Source organism: Canis aureus, chromosome 1, assembly GCF_053574225.1.
Source record: "Canis aureus isolate CA01 chromosome 1, VMU_Caureus_v.1.0, whole genome shotgun sequence".
Lineage (NCBI taxonomy): Eukaryota > Metazoa > Chordata > Mammalia > Carnivora > Canidae > Canis > Canis aureus.
Genome location: NC_135611.1, coordinates 112,409,965 through 112,430,825, shown reverse-complemented (window position 1 = coordinate 112,430,825; position 20,861 = coordinate 112,409,965). Strand labels below are relative to the sequence as shown.

The 20,861-nt window shown below is 46.6% G+C and overlaps 1 protein-coding gene and 1 long non-coding RNA gene across 7 annotated transcripts in view; one reads left to right on the top strand and one right to left on the bottom strand.

The window, feature by feature from the left end:
* LOC144284859 (uncharacterized) overlaps positions 1-572 on the top strand; it is a 44,210-nt gene extending 43,638 nt beyond the window's left edge. The window contains exon 2 of the long non-coding RNA XR_013353274.1: positions 121-572. This is a non-coding gene — a long non-coding RNA (uncharacterized LOC144284859). The remainder of the gene's footprint in view (positions 1-120) is intronic.
* LOC144284770 (cell adhesion molecule CEACAM8-like) overlaps positions 1-20,861 on the bottom strand; it is a 79,473-nt gene that overhangs the window by 8,803 nt on the left and 49,809 nt on the right. For 5 of the 6 annotated variants that reach the window (XM_077849761.1, XM_077849803.1, XM_077849771.1 and 2 more), the window contains one exon: positions 9,113-9,388. The exons of the other annotated variant lie outside the window; for it this stretch is intronic. In XM_077849761.1, the coding sequence (XP_077705887.1) occupies positions 9,113-9,388 (276 nt within the window). The remainder of the gene's footprint in view (positions 1-9,112; positions 9,389-20,861) is intronic. 6 annotated transcript variants of the gene reach the window in all.

Below are 20,861 nucleotides of genomic sequence, written 5' to 3'. Positions count from 1 at the left end.
AGCTATGGATTGGCCACTGAGGGGAGGCTTGGGCATTCCGTGCACTGACTCTGATCGTTGATGAAGGTAATTTAGTTCTTGAGTAAAACCATGAATTCTCCATTTGCTCTCCCTTCCCAGACCAGAAAACCTGCCTTGAGCTGTGGATCCCTAAGAAGAAAGATCTGATACACCAGCTGGTCTCAGGGTCCCTAGATGCCTAATAAGGTCCCTTGGTGGAGGAGGAGGAGATGGGGCCGCAGCTGCAGACAGACCCTGTGGGATTGTGATCTGCCTGCTGCTCTGGTGTGTGTGACTCTGATTCAATGTCTGCATCGCCCTCTGCCTCCATTTCCCCTCAATCAAAATCAAGTAAAGGAGAAAAAATGTGTGGGAAATATCAGAGAGGGAGACAGAACATGAGAGACTCCTAACTCTGGGAAACGAACCAGTGGTGGTGGAAAGGGAGGTGGGCAGGGGGTGGGGGTGACTGGGTGACAGGCACTGAGGAGGGCACTTGATGGGATGAGCGGAGGGTGTTATGCTATATGTCAGCAAATTGAACTCCAATAAAAAAAGTAAATGGCCTTCGATTAGCTGTGTTCTCTGTAATTAACCTGAAATCTTTCACAATTACATGACCTAAGGCTGGCTATAGAGGATCTGCCCAAATAAACATCTGTTATTTGCCTCTGTGAGTGACGGTTCCGTGGGCCTGATCCCAAGTGCAGCAGTTACTGCCAGAATCATCTTCTCTCCTCTTCCTCCCTGAGGGTGCTGTCCTTCCTCTGGGGTCTCCTGTCCTCCAGGGTGTTCAGACCGTGTCTCAGGGACCTTGCCTATCTCTTCTCCAAAGAAGCCATACAAATAGCCAACAGAGACATGAAAAAAAAATGTTACACATCACTTGGCCTCATGGAAATACAAATAAAACCACAATGACATATCACCTCACGGCAGTCAGAATGGTTAAATGAACAAGTCAGGAAACAGCAAATGTTGGTGAGGGTGGAGAGAAAGGGGAAGACTCTTTTGTGGGGATGCAGGCTGCTACAGCCACTCTGGAAAATAGTATGGAGATTGCTAAAGAAATTAAGGATAGAACTACCTGATGATTCACCAATGCACTACTAGGTATTTCCCTGAAGGACACTAATGCTGTGATCTGAAGGGTCACCTGCATTCCAATGTTTATAGCAACAATATACAGAGTAGCCCAACTGTGGAAAGAGACCAGATGTCCATTGGCAGATGAATGCATAAAGAAGGTATTGGCAAATAGTGTGTATATATATATATATATATATATATAGTTATATATAGTTATATATATGTATATATGCACGATGAAATATTACCTAGCCATGAAAGGGATGAAATTTTAACATTTATATCAATGGAGATGGAACTGGAGAGTATTATGCTGAGCAAAATGAATCAATCAAAGACAGACAATTATCATATGGTTTTACTTATATGTGGAACATGACAAACAAGACAGAGGATCATAGAGGAAGGGAGGGAAAAATAAAATAAGATAAAATGAGACAGAGACAAACCATAAGAGACTGCACTATAGGAAACAAACAGGGTTGTAGGGGAAATAGGTGGGGGATAGGGTAGCAGGGTGATAGGTATTAAGGAGGGCACGTAATGTAAAACACTGGGTATTATATTCAACTGACAGATTACTGAACTCTACATCTGAAACTAACGGCACATTATACAGTAATTAATTAAATTTAAATAAAATAAGTTTAAAAAGCAAATTAAGAAAAACAATTCCATTTACAATAATGTCAAAAAAGATAAAATACTTAGGAATTAAGTTGAGACGCCTGGATGGCTCAGCTGTTGAGCATCTCCCTTCAGCTCAGGGCATGATCTAGGGATCTAGGGATGGAGTCCCACGTTGGGCTCCTTGTGGGAGCCTGCACCTCCCTCTGCCTGTGTCTCTGCTCCTCTCTCTCACTCTCTCTCTCTCTCTCTCTCTCTGTGTGTGTGTGTGTCTCATGAATAAATAAATATCTTTCTTAAAAAGCAATTGAGTTAATGAGTCAATAGACTATATGTGGAAATCTATAAAACATTGCTGACAAAAATTACAAAGCACACAAATCAATGGAATGGAATCCCATGTTCATGGATGATGAAACTTAATATTGTTAAGACGACAATCCTACCAAAGAAGATCTATAGATTCAATGTAATCCCTATCAAAATTTTTAAAGATTTTATTTTTTAAAAGATTTTATTTATTTGAGAGAGAGAGAACAAGAGAAGGAAGAGGGGCAAAGGGAGATGTACAAGCAAACTCGCCACTTAGTAGGGAGCCCAACTTGGGGCTCAAAGACAGGACCAATGTATTATGACCTGAGTCAAAGACAGATGCTTAGCCGACTCTGCCACCCAGGATCCCTGTATATTTTATATTTATTTTTCAGTAATCTCTCCACCCAACAGGGAGCTCAAACCTACAACCCCTAGGTTTGCGATCCCCCCCTAGATCAAGAGTCCCATACTCCACCAACTGAGCCAGCCAGAAGCATCCCTATCAAATTCTTAAGGAAATATTTTACAGAAATAGGAATATCCAAAATTTCACGTGGAATCTCAGGGACCTCTAACACCCAAAATTATTTTGAAAAAGAATGAAGTTAGAGGACTCCTACTTCCTGGCTGCAAAGTTACAGTAACCAATATAATGGGGATGTGGTATGAAGACAGACATAGAGACCAAAGGAACAGAATTGGCCCCCCAGATAGAAACCTGGACACTTGTGGCCCAATGATTTTCAATAAGGATATCATGACCATTCAATGGAGAAAAAACTGTATTCAACAAATGGTGTTGGGACCACTGGATATCCATGGATGTTGACATATTCCAGTGTACAGAAATCTTGCTATGATAGCAAAACAAGGGTTTCAACCTGATGCCTTTGAGGAGGGCAACAAGTTTATTCCTACAGTGGGATGCTAGCCAGCAGACAATATGAAGGAGACTCACATATGACAATAAGGATACATGTGAGGCACCTAGGTGGCTCAATGGTTGAGTGTCTGCCTTTGTCTCAGGTCCTGATCCTGGGGTCCTGGGATCTTTTTTTTTTTTTTTGAAGATTTTATTTATTTGTGAGAGACACACACAGGGAAAGACATAGGCAGAGAGAGAAGCAGGCTCCATGTGGGGAGCCCAATATGGGACTCGATCCCAGGAACCCAGGATTTTGAGCTGAGCCAAAGCAGATGCTCAATCACTAAGCCACCCAGGCATCCCTAAAGAAATAAAATCCTAAAAAACAATCAATAAAATAAACAACAGGAAAAAATCTTGAAAAGATATTTCTCCAAAAATGTACAGTGGCCCATAAGCTTCTGAGGAAATGCTCAACAGCACAAATCATTACAGAAAGCAAATCACAGATTTCCTTAAGGGAGAAATTTGGGCGGAGGACTCTGGGGTCCTTGAAACCTTCATCCCTTCCAAGAGGAAGCTCTGGCTGTGACCAATACAAAGTAATGTTGGTGGGTGAGGTTCATTTCATTCCCAAACAGCCTGTTTCACCCTCCTATGGCAGGTCATGAGGTCCCTGAGTTCCTAAGGAGACCCTAATGGAGAAGAGCCTTGAAGCTCCAGGGATTATCAGGACTTGAGGTGCCAAGGTGGGAGAGAAAGGATTGGGCAGGGATGGAAAGATGAGTTAGGAGGCAACTGTGTTTGAGGGGGCAGATCAAGGATTCAAAACAGCCAAAAGTCTAAGATGTGACATGAAAAAAAGAATGAAAAAGAAAAAAGGAAATGAAGAAAGTAAAAGGAGAAAAGGGAGCGCCCGGGTAGCTCAATACCTAGAGCATGAAACTCTTGTCTCAGGATGGTGGGCTCAGACTCCACATAGAGTTTACTTTAAAAAAAATAAAAATTGAGGTTCCTGGATAGCTCAGTTGTTGAAGCATCCAAGTCTTGATCTCAGATTAGGTCTTGATCTCAGGCTTGTCTATTCAAGCCCCGTGTTGGATGTTATGCTTGCATAGAGCCGATTTAAAATACCTTTTTAAATAAAAAATAAAATAGAATACAGATACAAATTAAAGAAAAAAAAGAATGAGGACAGGGGATGATAGGGAGGGAGACACCTTAGATGAGCAGGTTGGGAAATTTCTGAGTCTGGTGTTCTGTGTGGTCTTTGAAGCTCCTTTATGTTTAAGAAAACCTTTGCCTTTTCTGATGTTAAATGGATTAGTGACTAGAGGTATAGCGTCTAGTTGGCATTGCAGAGGAGAGAGGAGGAGAGTCACTCATGGCATTAACAGACGGCTGGGACAAGGAGAGCACATGTGCAAAGGTGACATTTCTCCCACTCTCAGGCACCAGGACAGGCATCAGGGGAACCTCTCAGAGTGGGTAGAGGCTCAGAGTCCTGGAAAGGTACCAGAGAATTGCTTCTTGGAATATCAACCATGATAGATGGCTGATCCAGATGGTGCTTTGGAGCCAGCACTCATTCTGGACTCCAGAGTACCCTTGGGGTTCACATAAAGACAGTATTTCTTCCCACAGTCATGACCCTCATGCAGTCCTGGGCAACAGTAGCCATGCTGGACTTGTTGAGTGGAGCTTCCCTTTGTCTAGGAGTGTGTGCAGCTTGGGTGTACGAAGCCCCGGCATCCCCAGCTACTGGTAGCCTGAGACACCTTCCTTGCAGGGGCTGCCCTCCCAAATACATGTGCACAGGGATGAAAGCACGTGATGCAGAGGAAGACATAGACATGGCCAACACGGACATGAGAAAATGCTCTGCATCACTTGCCATCAGGGAAATACAAATCAAAACCACAATGAGATACCACCTCACACCAGTGAGAATGGGGGAAATTAACAAGGCAGGAAACCACAAATGTTGGAGAGGATGCGGAGAAAAGGGAACCCTTTTGCACTGTTGGTGGGAATGGGAACTGGTGCAGCCACTCTGGAAAACTGTGTGGAGGTTCCTCAAAGAGTTAAAAATAGACCTGCCCTACGACCAGCAATTGCACTGTTGGGGACTTACCCCAAAGATGCAGATGCAATGAAACACCGGGACACCTGCACCCTGATGTTTCTAGCGGCAATGTCCACAATAGCCAAACTGTGGAAGGAGCCTCGGTGTCCATCGAAAGATGAATGGATAAAGAAGATGTGGTTTATGTATACAATGGAATATTACTCAGCCGTTGGAAACGATGAATACCCACCATTTGCTTCAACGTGGATGGAACTGGAGGGTATTATGCTGAGTGAAATAAGTCAATCGGAGAAGGACAAACATTATATGGTCTCATTCATTTGGGGAATATAAATAATAGTGAAAGGGAATAGAAGGGAAGGGAGAGGAAATGGGTAGGAAATATCAGAAAGGGAGACAGAACATGAAGACTCCTAACTCTGGGAAACGAACTAGGGGTGGTGGAAGGGGAGGAGGGCAGGGGGTGGGGGTGAATGGGTGATGGGCACTGAGGGGGGCACTTGACGGGATGAGCACTGGGTGTTATTCTGTATGTTGGCAAATTGCACACCAATAAAAAATAAATTTATTATTAAAAACAAAGAAAGCAGGTGATGAATCTGAAGTCCCAGAGGAAGGGCCCTGGCTCAAGAGACACCATGGAGGGTAAAGGTGTAGGAGGAAAAGGCATCATTCAAAATGACAATGGCAGTTTTCAGGGAGACAATGATCCTGAGATTGCAGTCTTCATGACCTCACCACACAAGAAAAATAAATGGGATATACTCCAAAGAATGAAGAAACCTGGAGACCCACCTTCCGTACTCACATCCACCTGTCCTCAAACCTGAGCAGCCAAGGCACCTGAAGTCTGGGGACCCATCATGCAGGGGTTTGGGTGCCACAGGAGGGGTACTGTTTCTTATTCGATGTGCCATCAGAAGACTCTTATGAGATTGTGTATTTGTTGATGGATTGATTTGTATTCCAAAAGTGACATGATCTATTTTACATGATGATATTCTAGTGATATCACTCCTCTTGCTGGATGGAAAAGGCCCCGAGAGTGAAGACAGTGGAACCTGAGGGCAGCAGGCAAAGAGTGACCCCAGAGATTTCATACCCTGCTCTCCAGAGACTGTGAATATGTGACTGTACATGGCAACAGGGAATTAAGGTTGTAAATTGGCCAGCCTGTAGGAGGGAACTTATCTTGGGGGATACTTATGGATATGTATGTGTCAGGCTTCTGATCTACCAAACTCTAGGATTCAGCAACTGTGTTGCTTTAAGCCCCTAAGGTGGTGCTACTTTGTTACAGCAACAGTAGGAACTGAACCCATAAAAGACCAATTAGACCCAACCAGGTCCACATAGAAAACGGCGATTTGGACTGTGATCTTAGTGATGAAGAAAGTTTTGGAGAAAAAAAAAAGGAGAAAATTTTGGAGAAATATGAAAGATGTTGGGGCAGGTGGGAGACACGCAGAGTCTCTGGTGACAGATTCCACATGGGGCAGGTGGGACCAAGATTCAGTAGTGACTCTCATGATTCTCGTTGCAGCCACGTAACAGGAAAGACCTTTCTTTTTTATTTTTATTTTTTAAGATTTTATTTATTTATTCATGAGAGACCCAGAGAGAGACAGAGAGACAGAGAGAGAGAGAGAGAGAGAGAGAGGCAGAGATACAGGCAGAGGGAGAAGCAAGCCCCATGCAGGGAAACTGATGTGGGACTTGATCCCGGGACTCCAGAATTTCGCCTTGGGCCGAAGGCAGGTGCTAAACCGCTGAGCTACCCAGATATCCCCAGGAAAGACCTTTAATAGAAGGAGCTGTGTGCAGGCTGAGGCTGAGTGAAAACGAGAGGTGAACATTTGAATTGTATGTGAATTAAGGCGGATGAGAGGGGATGCGGGGACTGGTTCAGCTTGGTCTCAGCTTATGTGAGAGAGGTGGAGGGGCAAGAAAAAGAAATGAAAGACATCAAAATTAGAAGAAAAAAAATTAGAGAGAAGAAAATGATCTTTGTCCACAAATGACATGAACTCACACACAGGAAACACTAAAGGGTCCACATAAAATATGTCTTAACTAATAAATGCAGCACAGTTGTAAGATATGAAATTGATATGCAAAAATCAGTTGTATTTCTACACACTAACAATGAATAGTCTGAGGAGTAAATTACGAAAATTCTATTTACCACAGCATCAAGAAGAATAAAATACACACACTTAGCAACTAATTTAACCAAGGAGGTGAAAGACTTACACACTGAAAACTACAAAGCATTGCTGAAAGAATTTAAAGACCTAAATAAATGGAAAAACATTCCATGTTCATGGGCTGGAATACTTAATATTGTAAGGATGACTGTACTACACAAAGTGATCTGCAGATTCAATACAATCTTGATCAAAACCCAAGACTCTTTTTTTTTTTTTTGCAGAAATAGAGTAATCTATCCTAAAATTCATATGGAATTTCAAGGGACCTCAAAATATCCAAAACAATCTTAAGAAAGAACAAAGGTGAAGGACTCATCTTTCCTGATTTCAAAACTTACCGCTAAGCTACAGTAACCAAAACAGTGTAGTACTCGCATGAAGACAAACAAATAGACGAATATCATAGAGATTCCAGAAATAACCCTTACATACACGGTCAAACCATTTATGACAGGGGTGCCAAGACCATTCACATTGGGGAAAAGTCAGTCTTTCCAGCAAATGGGTGTTGGGAAATCAATATGTGCATGCAAAGGAACTGAACCCTTACTTAACACCAAAGACAAAAAATTAACTAAAAGTAGATCACAGACTTACATGTAAGAGTTAGAATAATACAAACTCTTAGAAAAAATACAGTGCGAAGCTTCATGACTTTGAATTTGGCAATATTTTCGTGGATATGAAAGTAAAAGCACAGGTAACAAAAGATAAATTGGGTTTCAATTTAAATTAAAAACTTTTGTACATCAAAGGACACTATGAACAACAAAAAAAGACAACCCACAGAGTGGAATGAAATATTTCAATTCATATATCCCACAGGGGTTTAGTATCCATAATAGAGAACTACATCTCAACAACAAAAAATCTAATCAGAAATAGGCAGAGGACTTGAACAGACACATCTCCAAAAAAGACATCCAGATAGCCAAGAGCCACATGAAAAGATGCTCTACGTCATTCATCATCAGGGAAATGAAGATGAAAACCTTCATAAGATATCAACTCGTGTCCATTAGCATGACTATTATTAAAATAAAAAATTCAAAACAGAAAACAAGTGTTGGTGAGGATGTGGAGCTGGAAGTTCCCTGCCTCTCCTGTTCGGAATGTAAAACGGTGCAATCAATGTGGAAATGGTTTAGCAGTTCATCAAAAAATGAACAAAGAATTATCATTTGATTCAGCATCTCCACTTCTGAGTCTCTAATCTAAAGTACTGAAAGCTGGGGTTTCAATAGATATTTGTACACCCATGTTTCTAGCAGCATTATTCACAAGAGCCAAATGGTAGAAAAAACCCAAAAGTTCATAAACAGACAAATGATACACAAAGTGTGATACACATACATGAGGGAATATTATTCAGTCTTAAAATGGAACAGAATTCTGATGGGCACCACACCATGGATGAACCCTGAAGACCTTATGCTAAGTGAAGAAATCCAGACACCGACACACACAAAACAAATATTCTTATGGTTCCACTTATTCAAGGTACTTAGAATAATCACAGTCATAAGAGACAGCGGGCAGGGTGGTGGTTACTGGGTTTAGGGGCAGGAGTGTTTAATGGATGGTGGTGATGGTTGCACAAAAATACAAATATACTACAGAACTGTATACCTAAAATGGTTAAAATGATAAAACTTATGTATATTTTACCACACAAAAAATGGTAGTTGAGGAAGAAAGGAATCTTGTGTAAGGTCACACAATAAAAGCCAGACCTAGGATCAGAAACTAAGTGTATATGATTCAGAGACTCAGGTCTTCACCACACTCCCATTTTGTTTACTGAAATGGTCTCTGGTTCTATTCTGCTCTCCTGCCCTCTGGGCCTTCTATCATTTGCACATCACTGGTAGAGTTATCTTCCCAGGGAGATGTAACACAGGACAAGGTGTCATTTACCTTCCACATCCAGCCTGACAGGGTCACTTTTGTGGAAACTGACCGGATTGGAGACCTCACACTCGTATTTCCCGGCATCCTCCTTCCTGACAGGGTCTATGGTGAGGGTGCTGTTGTCCTGGGACAGCTTCTTCCTATCCGTGAGCATTAGAATCTGGCCATTGAAGAGCCACTGGATAGAGATCCCGGTGTTACTTGAGGAGCAGGTCAGGACCACAGAGTCATCTTCTGTGACTGTGGTGTTGCTGGCAGTGAGAAGGGGTTGGGACACTGGCTCTCTGGAGAAACAGAGGAGGTGACAGCATGAGAGTGGGCCTGGGGCCCAGGGACCCAGGGAGCTCTGTCAAGGTGCCCCTGAGGATGGCCCTGCCTCCTGCACAAGGTTGAGTGTCTGTTCAGGTGGCAGTCTGTCAGGACAGGGCTGTCCCTCTAACACTGGTCCTCTGTCACTTGTCTGCTCTTCCTGGATATCTCTGTAGCGTCAGCACCAGGAACCTTCTAAATCTCCATGTGCAGCATCCTCAACATCAGGGGGAATTTTATAGCCACTGGCTTCCTGGGAACATTTCCTGAGCTTTCTGAAAAGATCAGGCCCTCTCTCTAGTATGGTAGCTTTACATAGAAAGGGAAGGCATTTATTTCTCTTTTGTGAAACAATTAATTAGAAAATGAGAACAGCCCAGCCAGTCTTTCTGAGCTTAGGTTTGGAGAAGCTCCAATCTAAAGGGTTTCTCAGTCTGAATAAGACTTTTACTTTCTGCCTGTGGATTGACTATTACAGGGAGAACCTCTTTAGAGTAGTGGTCACAGTTTTCACAGAAGGCTGGTACTCTTAGCTGTGGGCATAAATATGTACTTTGGCACTGCTCCTTCTGTGCCATGAAGGGACGTCATGGGGGCATCTACCTATATTGCAGTGGGCACCATTATGCAGTGTTCTCTCAGTGGGGGATCAAATGTGCTGGGGTCACACAGTGTGAGAGAACTGGGAGACTGCAGAGTCAGGACACAGTAGAGGGGCTGCGTCAGGGCTCTCTCTTTCCCATTTCCCTGTGGCCTCACTGCATGGAGGCTCTGGTACAACTGGAGACACAGTTTGGCCAGATTACAGACAGGGGTGACTAAAGGGGGGGGCATCCAGGTTATTTAGTGGTTAAGTGTCTGCCTTTGGCTCAGGTCATGGTCCCAGGGTCCTGAGATGGAGTCCTGCATTAAGCTCCCTGCTCATGTTCTCTCTCTCTCTCTCCCCCCTAAAAAATAAATAAATAAATAAATAAATAAATAAATAAATAAATAAATAAATAAACAAACAAATAAATAAATAAATAAAATGTTTTTAGAGCAGGTGGTGACTGGAAGAGGCTCTGCTCTGAATTCTGTGTCCTCCAGGCAATAGCCTGGGAAGGTGGGCCTGGTCACTCAGGTTACCGGAAGAATCCAGAGAAGGCTGAAGGGTAGAGGGACCTGTGCAGAGCATGACTAGTCCCAGCTGAAGAGGAGGAGGAGGAAGGTGAAGGACATGGAAGGAGCAGGGAGCCAGAAATGTCCCAGGCTGTGAGCAGGGGGGGTTACAAGTGACTTCAAAGACTCCAGGCAGGAAGAACCCACAGCTGACCCAGGGGCAGGGGCCAGGGCAGCCCTGCAAATCCTCCCATGGTGTAGCAACACCACAGGCATCAGGAGACTCTTCTCTGGGAGTGGCCTCAGGGGCTGGTGGTCAAAGGGACAGAACATGGCTCTCAGTCCCTGAATGGACAGGCAACAGGTGTGGTCAGGACCTCCTAGGACTCTGAATCCAGGGTCCAGATCTGAAGAGATTGAGAATCATTCATTCATTCCTTTCCTCCTTCATGAAAGAGCAATTGAGATGTTGGGCCCTGTGCGGGTTCAGGGTACATGGTCAGGAGGAGAGGGCGGAGTCCTTTCCCTTACACGCCCGTGGGATCACACCAACACATCAGGAAACAGTGAGTCCAGGTCCAGTGCAGGAGCTGTGGATCGGCCACTGAGGGGAGGCCTGGGCATTCCCCGCACTGACTCTGATCGTTGATGAAGGTAATTTAGTTCTTGAGTAAAACCATGAATTCTCCATTTGCTCTCCCTTCCCAGACCAGAAAACCTGCCTTGAGCTGTGGATCCCTAAGAAGAAAGGTCTGATCCACCAGCTGGTCTCAGGGTCCAAGATGCCTAATAAGGCCCCCTGGGTGGAGGAGGAGGAGATGGGGCCGAGGCTGCAGACAGTCCCTGTGGGATTGTGATCTGCCTGCTGCTCTGGTGTGTGTGACTCTGATCCAATGTCTGCAACACTTTTTGCCTCAGTTTTCCCCAAATCAAAATTAAGTAAATGGCTTTCGATTTCGTGTGTTCTCTGTAATTAACCTAAATCTTTCACAATTACCTGACCTAAGGCTGGCTATAGAGGAGCTGCCCAATAAACATCTGTTATTTGCCTCTGTCAGAGACAGTTCCCTGGGCCAGATCCCAAGTGCAGGAGTTACTGCCAGGAGCATCTTCTCTCCTCTTCCTTCCTGGGGGTGCTGACCTTCCTCTGGGGTCTCCTGTCCTTCATGGTGTTCACCACTGTCTCAGGAACCTTGCCTATCTCTGCTCTCCACCCCACCTCTCAGGTGAGGGACCAGGCTCTGCCCCTCCCCAGATTTTGAGCCCTAGCGGGTGACTCGCTCAGGAACCTCAGGACTCAGGCACCAGGAGATCATTGCTCCCAGTCAGCCCTGCCAGGAAGTCAAAACCCAAACCTAGCACAGACTCCCCTAGCTTGGTCACAGGAGTCAGAAGCCATGAAACAAAGTCTAGGGAGCGGCTTTCTGGCCTGAGCTTCTATGTGAGGATCCCAGGGGACCCCTCAGGCCTGGTGCTAACTGAGCCCCACTCGGTCTTTCTCAGAGTCATGATCACAGACAGGGAGGAGCTCCAGGGGCTGGACTGAATCTGTCTCCCTTTGCTGAGTTACATCTGTCAGGCTTGTTCTCTTTGCAGGGAATGTCTGCTGGGTTGGAATCCAGGAGTCAAATTCTGATCTTTGGAAATGTGTCTCCACTGTGTGTCCCGCACTAAATGCTTGAACCACTACACGGACATAAAGCAGAGAGGGATGGAGGCCCAGTGCAGGCCTGTGAATCCTGTGTGTGTGAAGTAGAATTCCCCCCACCCGACACCAGAGGTGAGAGAGGAATTACTCACGGAATACTCGGAGCTGTCCACGTACTAGTGCAGTTTCATATTTTTGGTTTATGATTTGTAGGATGTAGGATCCAGTGTCGTTCAGGGTGATGTTCTGGAACAGCAGGGATCCGTTGGGGTATATTGTCTCTCTGCCGCTGTATGCAGGCCCCGGGGTAGTGACTTTGGTGTCTATTATATATAATAGAATTTTATGGGCAGGAAATACAGTTTCCCCTCTGAACCAGGTAAGGCCTCCTGTATCCCCAGGCAGATTGAGGACCCGCAGAAGAGCTTCCTTCCCTTCAGCAGCATTGGGAGGCACGGACTCCACAGTGACTTGGGCAGTGGTGGGCGGGTTCCAGAAGGCTAAGAGTGAGACTAGGAGGGAAGAGAGGGGACGGATCAGTGTTTGGACCTATGTGTTGGGATAGAGAGCTGGGGCCCTGGACATGGAGTAAGTCCTCAACCCCCAGCTTCTTGGTGTGGGTGTATGAACATGCACACATACCTGGATTTCTGTGTATGTCTCCTGCTGGTTAAAGTCAGTGGAATGATTATGCTAATTCCTGGCCTCTGAAGGTAATTTCCTCTGTTTTGAATGCTCTCCCTCAGATGTCTGTGGCTCGGACTGCCCTCAGATACCTGCTCACACTCAGGGGTTCTTGGGAGAAGCCTGTCCTGACCACCTCCTTGACGACCTTCTGTCTTAATGTCCTGACCTTTCCCTGCTCTGTTCCCTTCAGGGGGCTTGTCCTTACCTGACATGACATTCTAGATGTCTCTGCGGGTCTGTCTTCCTCCCAGAGAAGTGAGCTCAGGGAGCAGGGACTGGTCTGCTCTGTGCTGTCCCCCGGGGTGGCCCGGCTGCAAATACCAGGGCTGAGCGTCCCCAGGGCCCTCTGAGTCTGGCGCTTATCGGTCAGGACCCCAGGGTGGTGGCAAGGCCAGGGTTTAGGGTCCCTGGGTGTGGTTCCCGTCAGGTTGCAAAACTGAGTCCCCGGTGAGGAGGCCCTTGGGACCCAGCCCCTCACTCCCCACTTGCAGATCCCGAGGCCGCCCCGTCGCTGAGCCGGCTCCCCCGCCCCGCCCGCCGCCCCGTCCCCCGCGGAGCCCCGTTCCCCGCCCCAGGCCCCAGGCCCCAGGCCGCCGCTCCCCCGTCCTCCCGCCCCTCCCAGGGCATCGGCCCCCTCACCGGCCAACAGGAGCTCCTGCCAGGGGCCGCGCCCTGCTCGGGGAGAGGCCGAGGGGGGCTCCATGGTGCCCGCTGCCCGCTCCGTCCGGCCGGGGTGAGAGCAGCTGCCGCCGCGCAGACGCTCGGGCCCCGCGGTCCGCCCCACAGCGCCGCGTCCTTCCCCCTCCGCGCGGGGCCGCCTCTGGGGGCGGGGCCGGGTCACGCGGGCCGGGCGGGGGCTCGCCGCCCCCCCCCCCGACGGCAGGTCCCGGGGTTCCCTTCCTCTGTCCCCGTGGGGGTCCCCGCAGCTGCTGAGGCCTCCGGTCTTCAGCGGGGATTTCCCGGCAGACGCGAGCGCGCGCACACGGCCTGCTTGGCCCGAGCACGAGCCCGGGGCGTCGGGTCCGGGGCGCGCCCCGCAGCTGGGGGCGAGGTGCAGGGTCCGCGCCCCCACAGCCCTCCCTCCTGGCCCTGGGGCTTCCCCCTGCAGAGCGGGAGCCCGCGGCCGCCTCCAGAGCCTGTCCCGGGACGTCACCCCCACCGGGCCTGGGGATCACCTGGGGAACGTCATCAAGACTGCGGAGGCCCAGGTGACCCCTGGACAGGCTGCTTTAGCAGATGCGCAGCCAGGCTGAGACCCCGGGACGTGGCGCCGGGGCCGCCTCTGCTCTGCGACCACGGAGGGAGGGTCCGCAGATCCTGCGGAAAAGCAGATCTGACTCGGCAGGTGTGGTGTGGACCCCGGAGCCTGCATCTAACCAGCTCCCAGGGGACGCGGATCCTCCTGGCCCGGGGGGCAGGCTTTGAAGAGCCGGGCTGAGGGGGACCCGGCTCCCTGAGAGGGTGACCCTTGTCCCTTCCCTCAGTGGCCTGTGCTGTGTCCTGGCCTTGAGTCTGTGGGCACCACACACACAGCCCAGGGTCCCCAGGTCCAGGGGATCGTTTCCCTTGGTAACAGAGAAGCCCAGCTGGGCAGGGTCTCCCCAGTGATCTCACCTGCTCTGGGGAGGATGGATTTCCTCCTGGCAGCAAGGTCACCGAGAGGACTCTGGGGGTGAGAAAGGGGCAGGCTTGGTGATGACTGGTGAGGATCCAGTGTCCATCCCTGGGTGTCACCTGCCTGGCATATGCTTCCAGGGTCAGAGCCCCAAAACCAGGTGTCTCATGAGTTCAGTCACGAGATAGGAAGGGGGTTTCCCTCGTGTCCAGGGAAGAGAAGATGGTGGTGGCAGATTAGGTGGCTTGAGGTTCTCTGGTCCACAGAGAAGGATTTGAGGAGCCCCTCCCTCTCAGAGTCAGTTGGCTGGACTGTGGCCCAGAGACTGTTCATGTGCTCCTGAGTGTGCCGGCAGCCTGTGTCCTCTGCCTGGGGAACACTCCTGTGGTCACACCAGCTCCCCCTGGCTGATGGAGTAAAGTGGGGGCTGTACAGGGACCCCTGATGGATCGGGATACTCCAAAGTATTTGTCAGGACACAACAGGCACGTGGGAAGGACCAGAGGGTCTGTTGCAGAAAGGATTGAAATCAGGCTCCTGCTCCAAGTCTTTAGCCAAAGCCAGCTTAGGGGTTTCTTTTCCTGGGTGTTGCCTGGATGTCCCCCTGTCTCCTCCTGGAGGCACTGCCGGGGGCTGCACCCGGGATGCACCGGGCTCCAAAGGATGTGGGTGGCCCTGAGCCCTGGGCAGAGGTGAGGGCTGGTCAGCCCGGGGCCTGGTCCCTGTGGGTCCTAGACTGCCTGAGTCCATCCCAGGGCAGGGTGAGCCTGGGAGAGGACAGGCACTGTCCAGAAGATTCCTGAGCCTGTGTCAGGAGGATTATCCACCCAAGTTTGTGTTCCCTCAGAGGAGCTCTCTGTCCTCCAGATTTCAAGGCATGATCCTGTATGGACTTTTCAGAGTTTGGAAGAAACACACAATGGGGGTCTGGACACCACAACGCCCTCTCTCCTCATCACAGCCCAGGGGTGGGGGCACTGCCTTCAAGTCATCTGTGTCCCTGTCTGTCTTCTCTGCTCTGGGTGTCCCCACAGGAACCAGGAGCTGGAGCGGCTCCACCCAGACTCAGCTGAGGGATCCCAGGGCTGCCTCTGGAAAGGGGAGGAGACCCTCAGCCCCTTGGATACAAAGGCGGATCTTGGGTTCTCCTGTCCCTTCTGCAAGAAAATGTCCCCTGGTTCCCCAGGCCTCCATGGGTTGCTGAGAAATCTTCAGGGAGACACAGCAGGGGTCTCCACAGACCAGGGGCCCTCAGGATGAGGAGCCTGGGAGTCAGGAGGACTGTGCATGTGTGAGACTGAGGTGGGTCAGGGCCTGCTGGGCTGTGGGGCCCTGAGCAAGGCTGTTGGCAACAGAGCGGCTCTGCCGCCCTCTGCTGGACAAGGAGGGAAGGAGGGAAGACAGGGTCCAACCCTGCAGTTGGCTATTTTTAGAAATTTGTACTTTAAGTAATATTTCATATATGTATTTGTAATTTTAACAACGTTATTGAGATATAGTGGACATATAGGAAACTCACCAGGGATGCCTGGGAGTTCAAGTCTGCCTTTGGCTGAGGTGATGATCTCCTGGTTCTGGATGGAGCGCCACGTGGGACTCCCTGCTCAGTTAGGATTCTACCTCCTCTTTTACCCCTCCCTCTTGCTCCCGCTCTCTCTCCCGGTAAAGAAATAGGTTAAACTCAACCTATGTAAAGTACACAGTTTATTACGTTTTCCCATGTGCGTGCACCACAGACATCATTCCTACGTGAAAGTAGTGAATATGTCCCTTCCACTCAAAAATCTCCTCATGTCCTCTCTATTCTCTTCTTTTATTCCCTCTTAACCCTCCTTACCCATGTTCACATGAACCTTACATTTTATTGTTGTTATACATTTGTTTCAATTTTTAATTAAAAAAATTGAATTATATAATACGATTTGGCTCCTGAGTAAGTTCTTTACTTGGTGTGGTTTAAAAAAATTCACCCAGGGCAGCCTGGGCGGCTCCGTGATTTGGTGCCTGCCTTGGGCCCAGGGCATGATCCTGGAGGCCTGGGATCGAGTCCCGCATCGGGCTCCCCACATGGAGCCTGCTCCTCCCTGCCTGTGTCTCTGCCTCTTTCTCTCTGTCTCTGTCTCTCAATAATAAATAAATAAAATCTTTTTAAAAAATTCACCCATTGGTACATTTGTTTTGTGGATTCACCATTTTTTCTCTTTACACCCTTAGTTGTATTACACTGGAAACATGCAGAAAGGTCTTTTTCAAAAATTCATTCACTCACTTAGGGACATTTCTGTTGTTTCCACCTCTGGACTATTACAAGTAGACCTGCCAGGAACTTTTGCGCAGCAGTCTTTGAGATGGGTGTGTGGTCTCATTTCTCTTGGGGAGAGTTGCACCCAGGAGGGCAGTGAGGGGATCTTGAGGAGGCACATGTTTACTTTGTTGAAGAACATGCTAGATTGTTTCCCAAAGTATTGTAATTTTACTTTCTCACTAGCAATGTATGAGAGTGCCCGCTGCCCTGTTGCTCAACAACACTAATCATGGACAGTCTTTTAAATTTTTTGCCAGTCTGATGTATGAGAAGTGGCATCTCAGGGTGCTGTTTGCTTTGGTTTCAACTGTGAAAACATTTATCATTGTCTTTTATCTTCCTTTCACTTTATTAACAGGTCATATGAGATCTAGCCACTTAATAGTGTTACATTTTACCTATATACTACATCCCCCTCAACCATTCATCTGCGTAGGACATTTAAGTTGTTTCCATATCTGGGCTGTTGGGAATAGTACTGTAATGAGCACTGGTGTGCTCCTATCTCCTCAAGATATTGCTTTTGATTCTTTTGAAGAATTATCTAGAAGTGGGATTGCTGGATCGTATTGTAGTTTTATCTTCAATATCTTGAGGAACCTCCATACTATTTTCCAGAGTGGCTGTAGCAGCCTGCATCCCCACAAACAGTGTATGAGGGTTCCCCTTTTTCTGCATCCTCACCAACATTTACGGTTTCCTGACTTGTTAATTTTAGCCATTCTGACTGGTGTAGGGTGATAACTCATGTGGTTTTGATTTGTATTTCCCTGATGCCAAGTGATATGGAGCAGTTTTTCTTGTGTCTCTTGGCCATTTGTAGGTCTTCTTTGGAGAAATGTCTGTTCATGTGTTCTGCCAATTTCCTGACTGGATTTTTTGTTCTCTGAGTGTTGAGTTTCATAATTTCTGTTAGATTTTGGATACCAGGCACATACTGAGAATAAATTTGCAGATATCTCTTCCATTCCGTAAGTTTCCTTTGAGTTTTGTTGTCTGTTTCCTTTCTTGTACAGAAGCTTTCTATCTTGATGCAGTCCCAAGAGTTCATTTTTGCTTTTCTTTCCCTTGTCTTTGGAGACATGCTAGCCCATTTAAAATCAGATCATTTGTTTGTTTCGTTTTTACTATGCTGTTGTAGGAGTTCCTTATATATGTTATACATAAACCCCTTATCTGTACATGTTCTGAAAATGTTTTCGCCCATTTGCTCGGTTGCCTTTTCATTTTGTTCATGATTTCCATTGCTGTACAGAAACTGCTTAGTCTGATATAGGTCTACTTATTGATTTTCATTTCTTCTGCCTGTGCTTTTTGTGTCATATACATGAAGTCATTACCAAGAAGAATGTCATCAATCTTTTCCCCTATGTTTTCTCTTAGGAGTTTTACTGTTTGGGGTCTTTAAAAAATTATTTGTTTATTCATTAAAGACAGAGAGAGAGAGAGAGAGAGAGAGAGAGAGGGGAGAGAGAGGCAGAGAAACAGGCAGAGGGAGAACCAGGCTCCACACAAGGAGCCTGATGTGGGACTCGATCCCGGGACTCCAGGATCACGCCCTGGACTAAAGGCAGGCACTACACTGCTGAGCCACCCAGGGATTCTCCACTGTTTAGGGTCTTATATTTAAGTCATTGATCCAGTTTGAGTTGATTTGTGTATGTGTAAAGTAAGTGTGCCATTTCATTCTTTTGCATGTGGCTATCCACATTCCCCAGCATCATTTGTTGAAGAGACTCTATTTCCCACTGTGTTTTCTTGACACACTTGTTGAAGATCCTTTGATCATACACGCATGGATGTCGTTCAAGGCTCTTTGCTTTGTTCCACTATTGTTTCCCTCTGTCAATACTGGTACCTGGCAGACAACTGGTTCTGAACTGGGTTCAGCTGCTCACACCTCAAGAATCCACACTTGAGAGACAAGTGATGGTAGATGCACTCCTTGGAGTGCTGTCACCATGCCTTACTTCTATGATGATAGCAGTTTTGCAAGTAGTTTGACATTAAGGAGAGTGATGCCTCCAGCTTCATTCTTCTTCTTTTTTTATTTTTTTAAATTTATTTTTTATTGGTGTTCAATTTACTAACATACAGAATAACACCCAGTGCCCGTCACCCATTCACTCCCACCCCCCACCCTCCTCCCCTTCTACCACCCCTAGTTCGTTTCCCAGAGTTAGCAGTCTTTACGTTCTGTCTCCCTTTCTGATATTTCCCACACATTTCTTCTCCCTTCCCTTATATTCCCTTTCACTATTATTTATATTCCCCAAATGAATGAGAACATATAATGTTTGTCCTTCTCCGACTGACTTATTTCACTCAGCATAATACCCTCCAGTTCCATCCACGTTGAAGCAAATGGTGGGTATTCATCGTTTCCAACGGCTGAGTAATATTCCATTGTATACATAAACCACATCTTCTTTATCCATTCATCTTTCGTTGGACACCGAGGCTCCTTCCACAGTTTGGCTATCGTGGCCATTGCTGCTATAAACATCGGGGTGCAGGTGTCCCGGCGTTTCATTGCATTTGTATCTTTGGGGTAAATCCCCAACAGTGCAATTGCTGGGTTGTAGGGCAGGTATATTTTTAACTGTTTGAGGAACCTCCACACAGTTTTCCAGAGTGGCTGCACCAGTTCACATTCCCACCAACAGTGTAAGAGGGTTCCCTTTTCTCCGCATCCTCTCCAACATTTGTTGTTTCCTGCCTTGTTAATTTTCCCCATTCTCACTGGTGTGAGGTGGTATCTCATTGTAGTTTTGATTTGTATTTCCCTGATGGCAAGTGATGCAGAACATTTTCTCATATGCATGTTGGCCATGTCTATGTCTTCCTCTGTGAGATTTCTGTTCATGTCTTTTGCCCATTTCATGATTGGATTGTTTGTTTCTTTGGTGTTGAGTTTAATAAGTTCTTTATAGATCTTGGAAACTAGCCCTTTATCTGATATGTCATTTGCAAATATCTTCTCCCATTCTGTAGGTTGTCTTTGAGTTTTGTTGATTGTATCCTTTGCTGTGCAAAAGCTTCTTATCTTGATGAAGTCCCAATAGTTCATTTTTGCTTTTGTTTCTTTTGCCTTCGTGGATGTATCTTGCAAGAAGTTACTATGGCCGAGTTCAAAAAGGGTGTTGCCTGTGTTCTTCTCTAGGATTTTGATGGAATCTTGTCTCACATTTAGATCTTTCATCCATTTTGAGTTTATCTTTGTGTATGGTGCAAGAGAGTGGTCTAGTTTCATTCTTCTGCATGTGGATGTCCAATTTTCCCAGCACCATTTATTGAAGAGACTTTCTTCCAATGGATAGTCTTTCCTCCTTTATCGAATATTAGTTGCCCATAAAGTTCAGGGTCCACTTCTGGATTCTCTATTCTGTTCCACTGATCTATGTGTCTGTTTTTGTGCCAGTACCACACTGTCTTGATGATCACAGCTTTGTAGTACAACCTGAAATCTGGCATTGTGATGCCCCCAGATATGGTTTTCTTTTTTAAAATTCCCCTGGCTATTCGGGGTCTTTTCTGATTCCACACAAATCTTAAAATAATTTGTTCTAACTCTCTGAAGAAAGTCCATGGTATTTTGATAGGGATTGCATTAAACGTGTATATTGCCCTGGGTAACATTGACATTTTCACAATATTAATTCTGCCAATCCATGAGCATGGAATATTTTTCCATCTCTTTGTGTCTTCCTCAATTTCTTTCAGAAGTGTTCTATAGTTTTGAGGGTATAGATCCTTTACCTCTTTGGTTAGGTTTATTCCTAGGTATCTTATGCTTTTGGGTGCAATTGTAAATGGGATTGACTCCTTAATTTCTCTTTCTTCAGTCTCATTGTTAGTGTATAGAAATGCCACTGACTTCTGGGCATTGATTTTGTATCCTGCCACGCTACCAAATTGCTGTGTGAGTTCTAGCAAAGTTGGGGTGGAGACTTTTGGGTTTTCTATGTAGAGTATCATGTCATCAGCAAAGAGGGAGAGTTTGACTTCTTCTTTGCCAATTTGAATGCCTTTAATGTCTTTTTGTTGTCTGATTGCTGAGGCTAGGACTTCCAGTACTATGTTGAACAGCAGT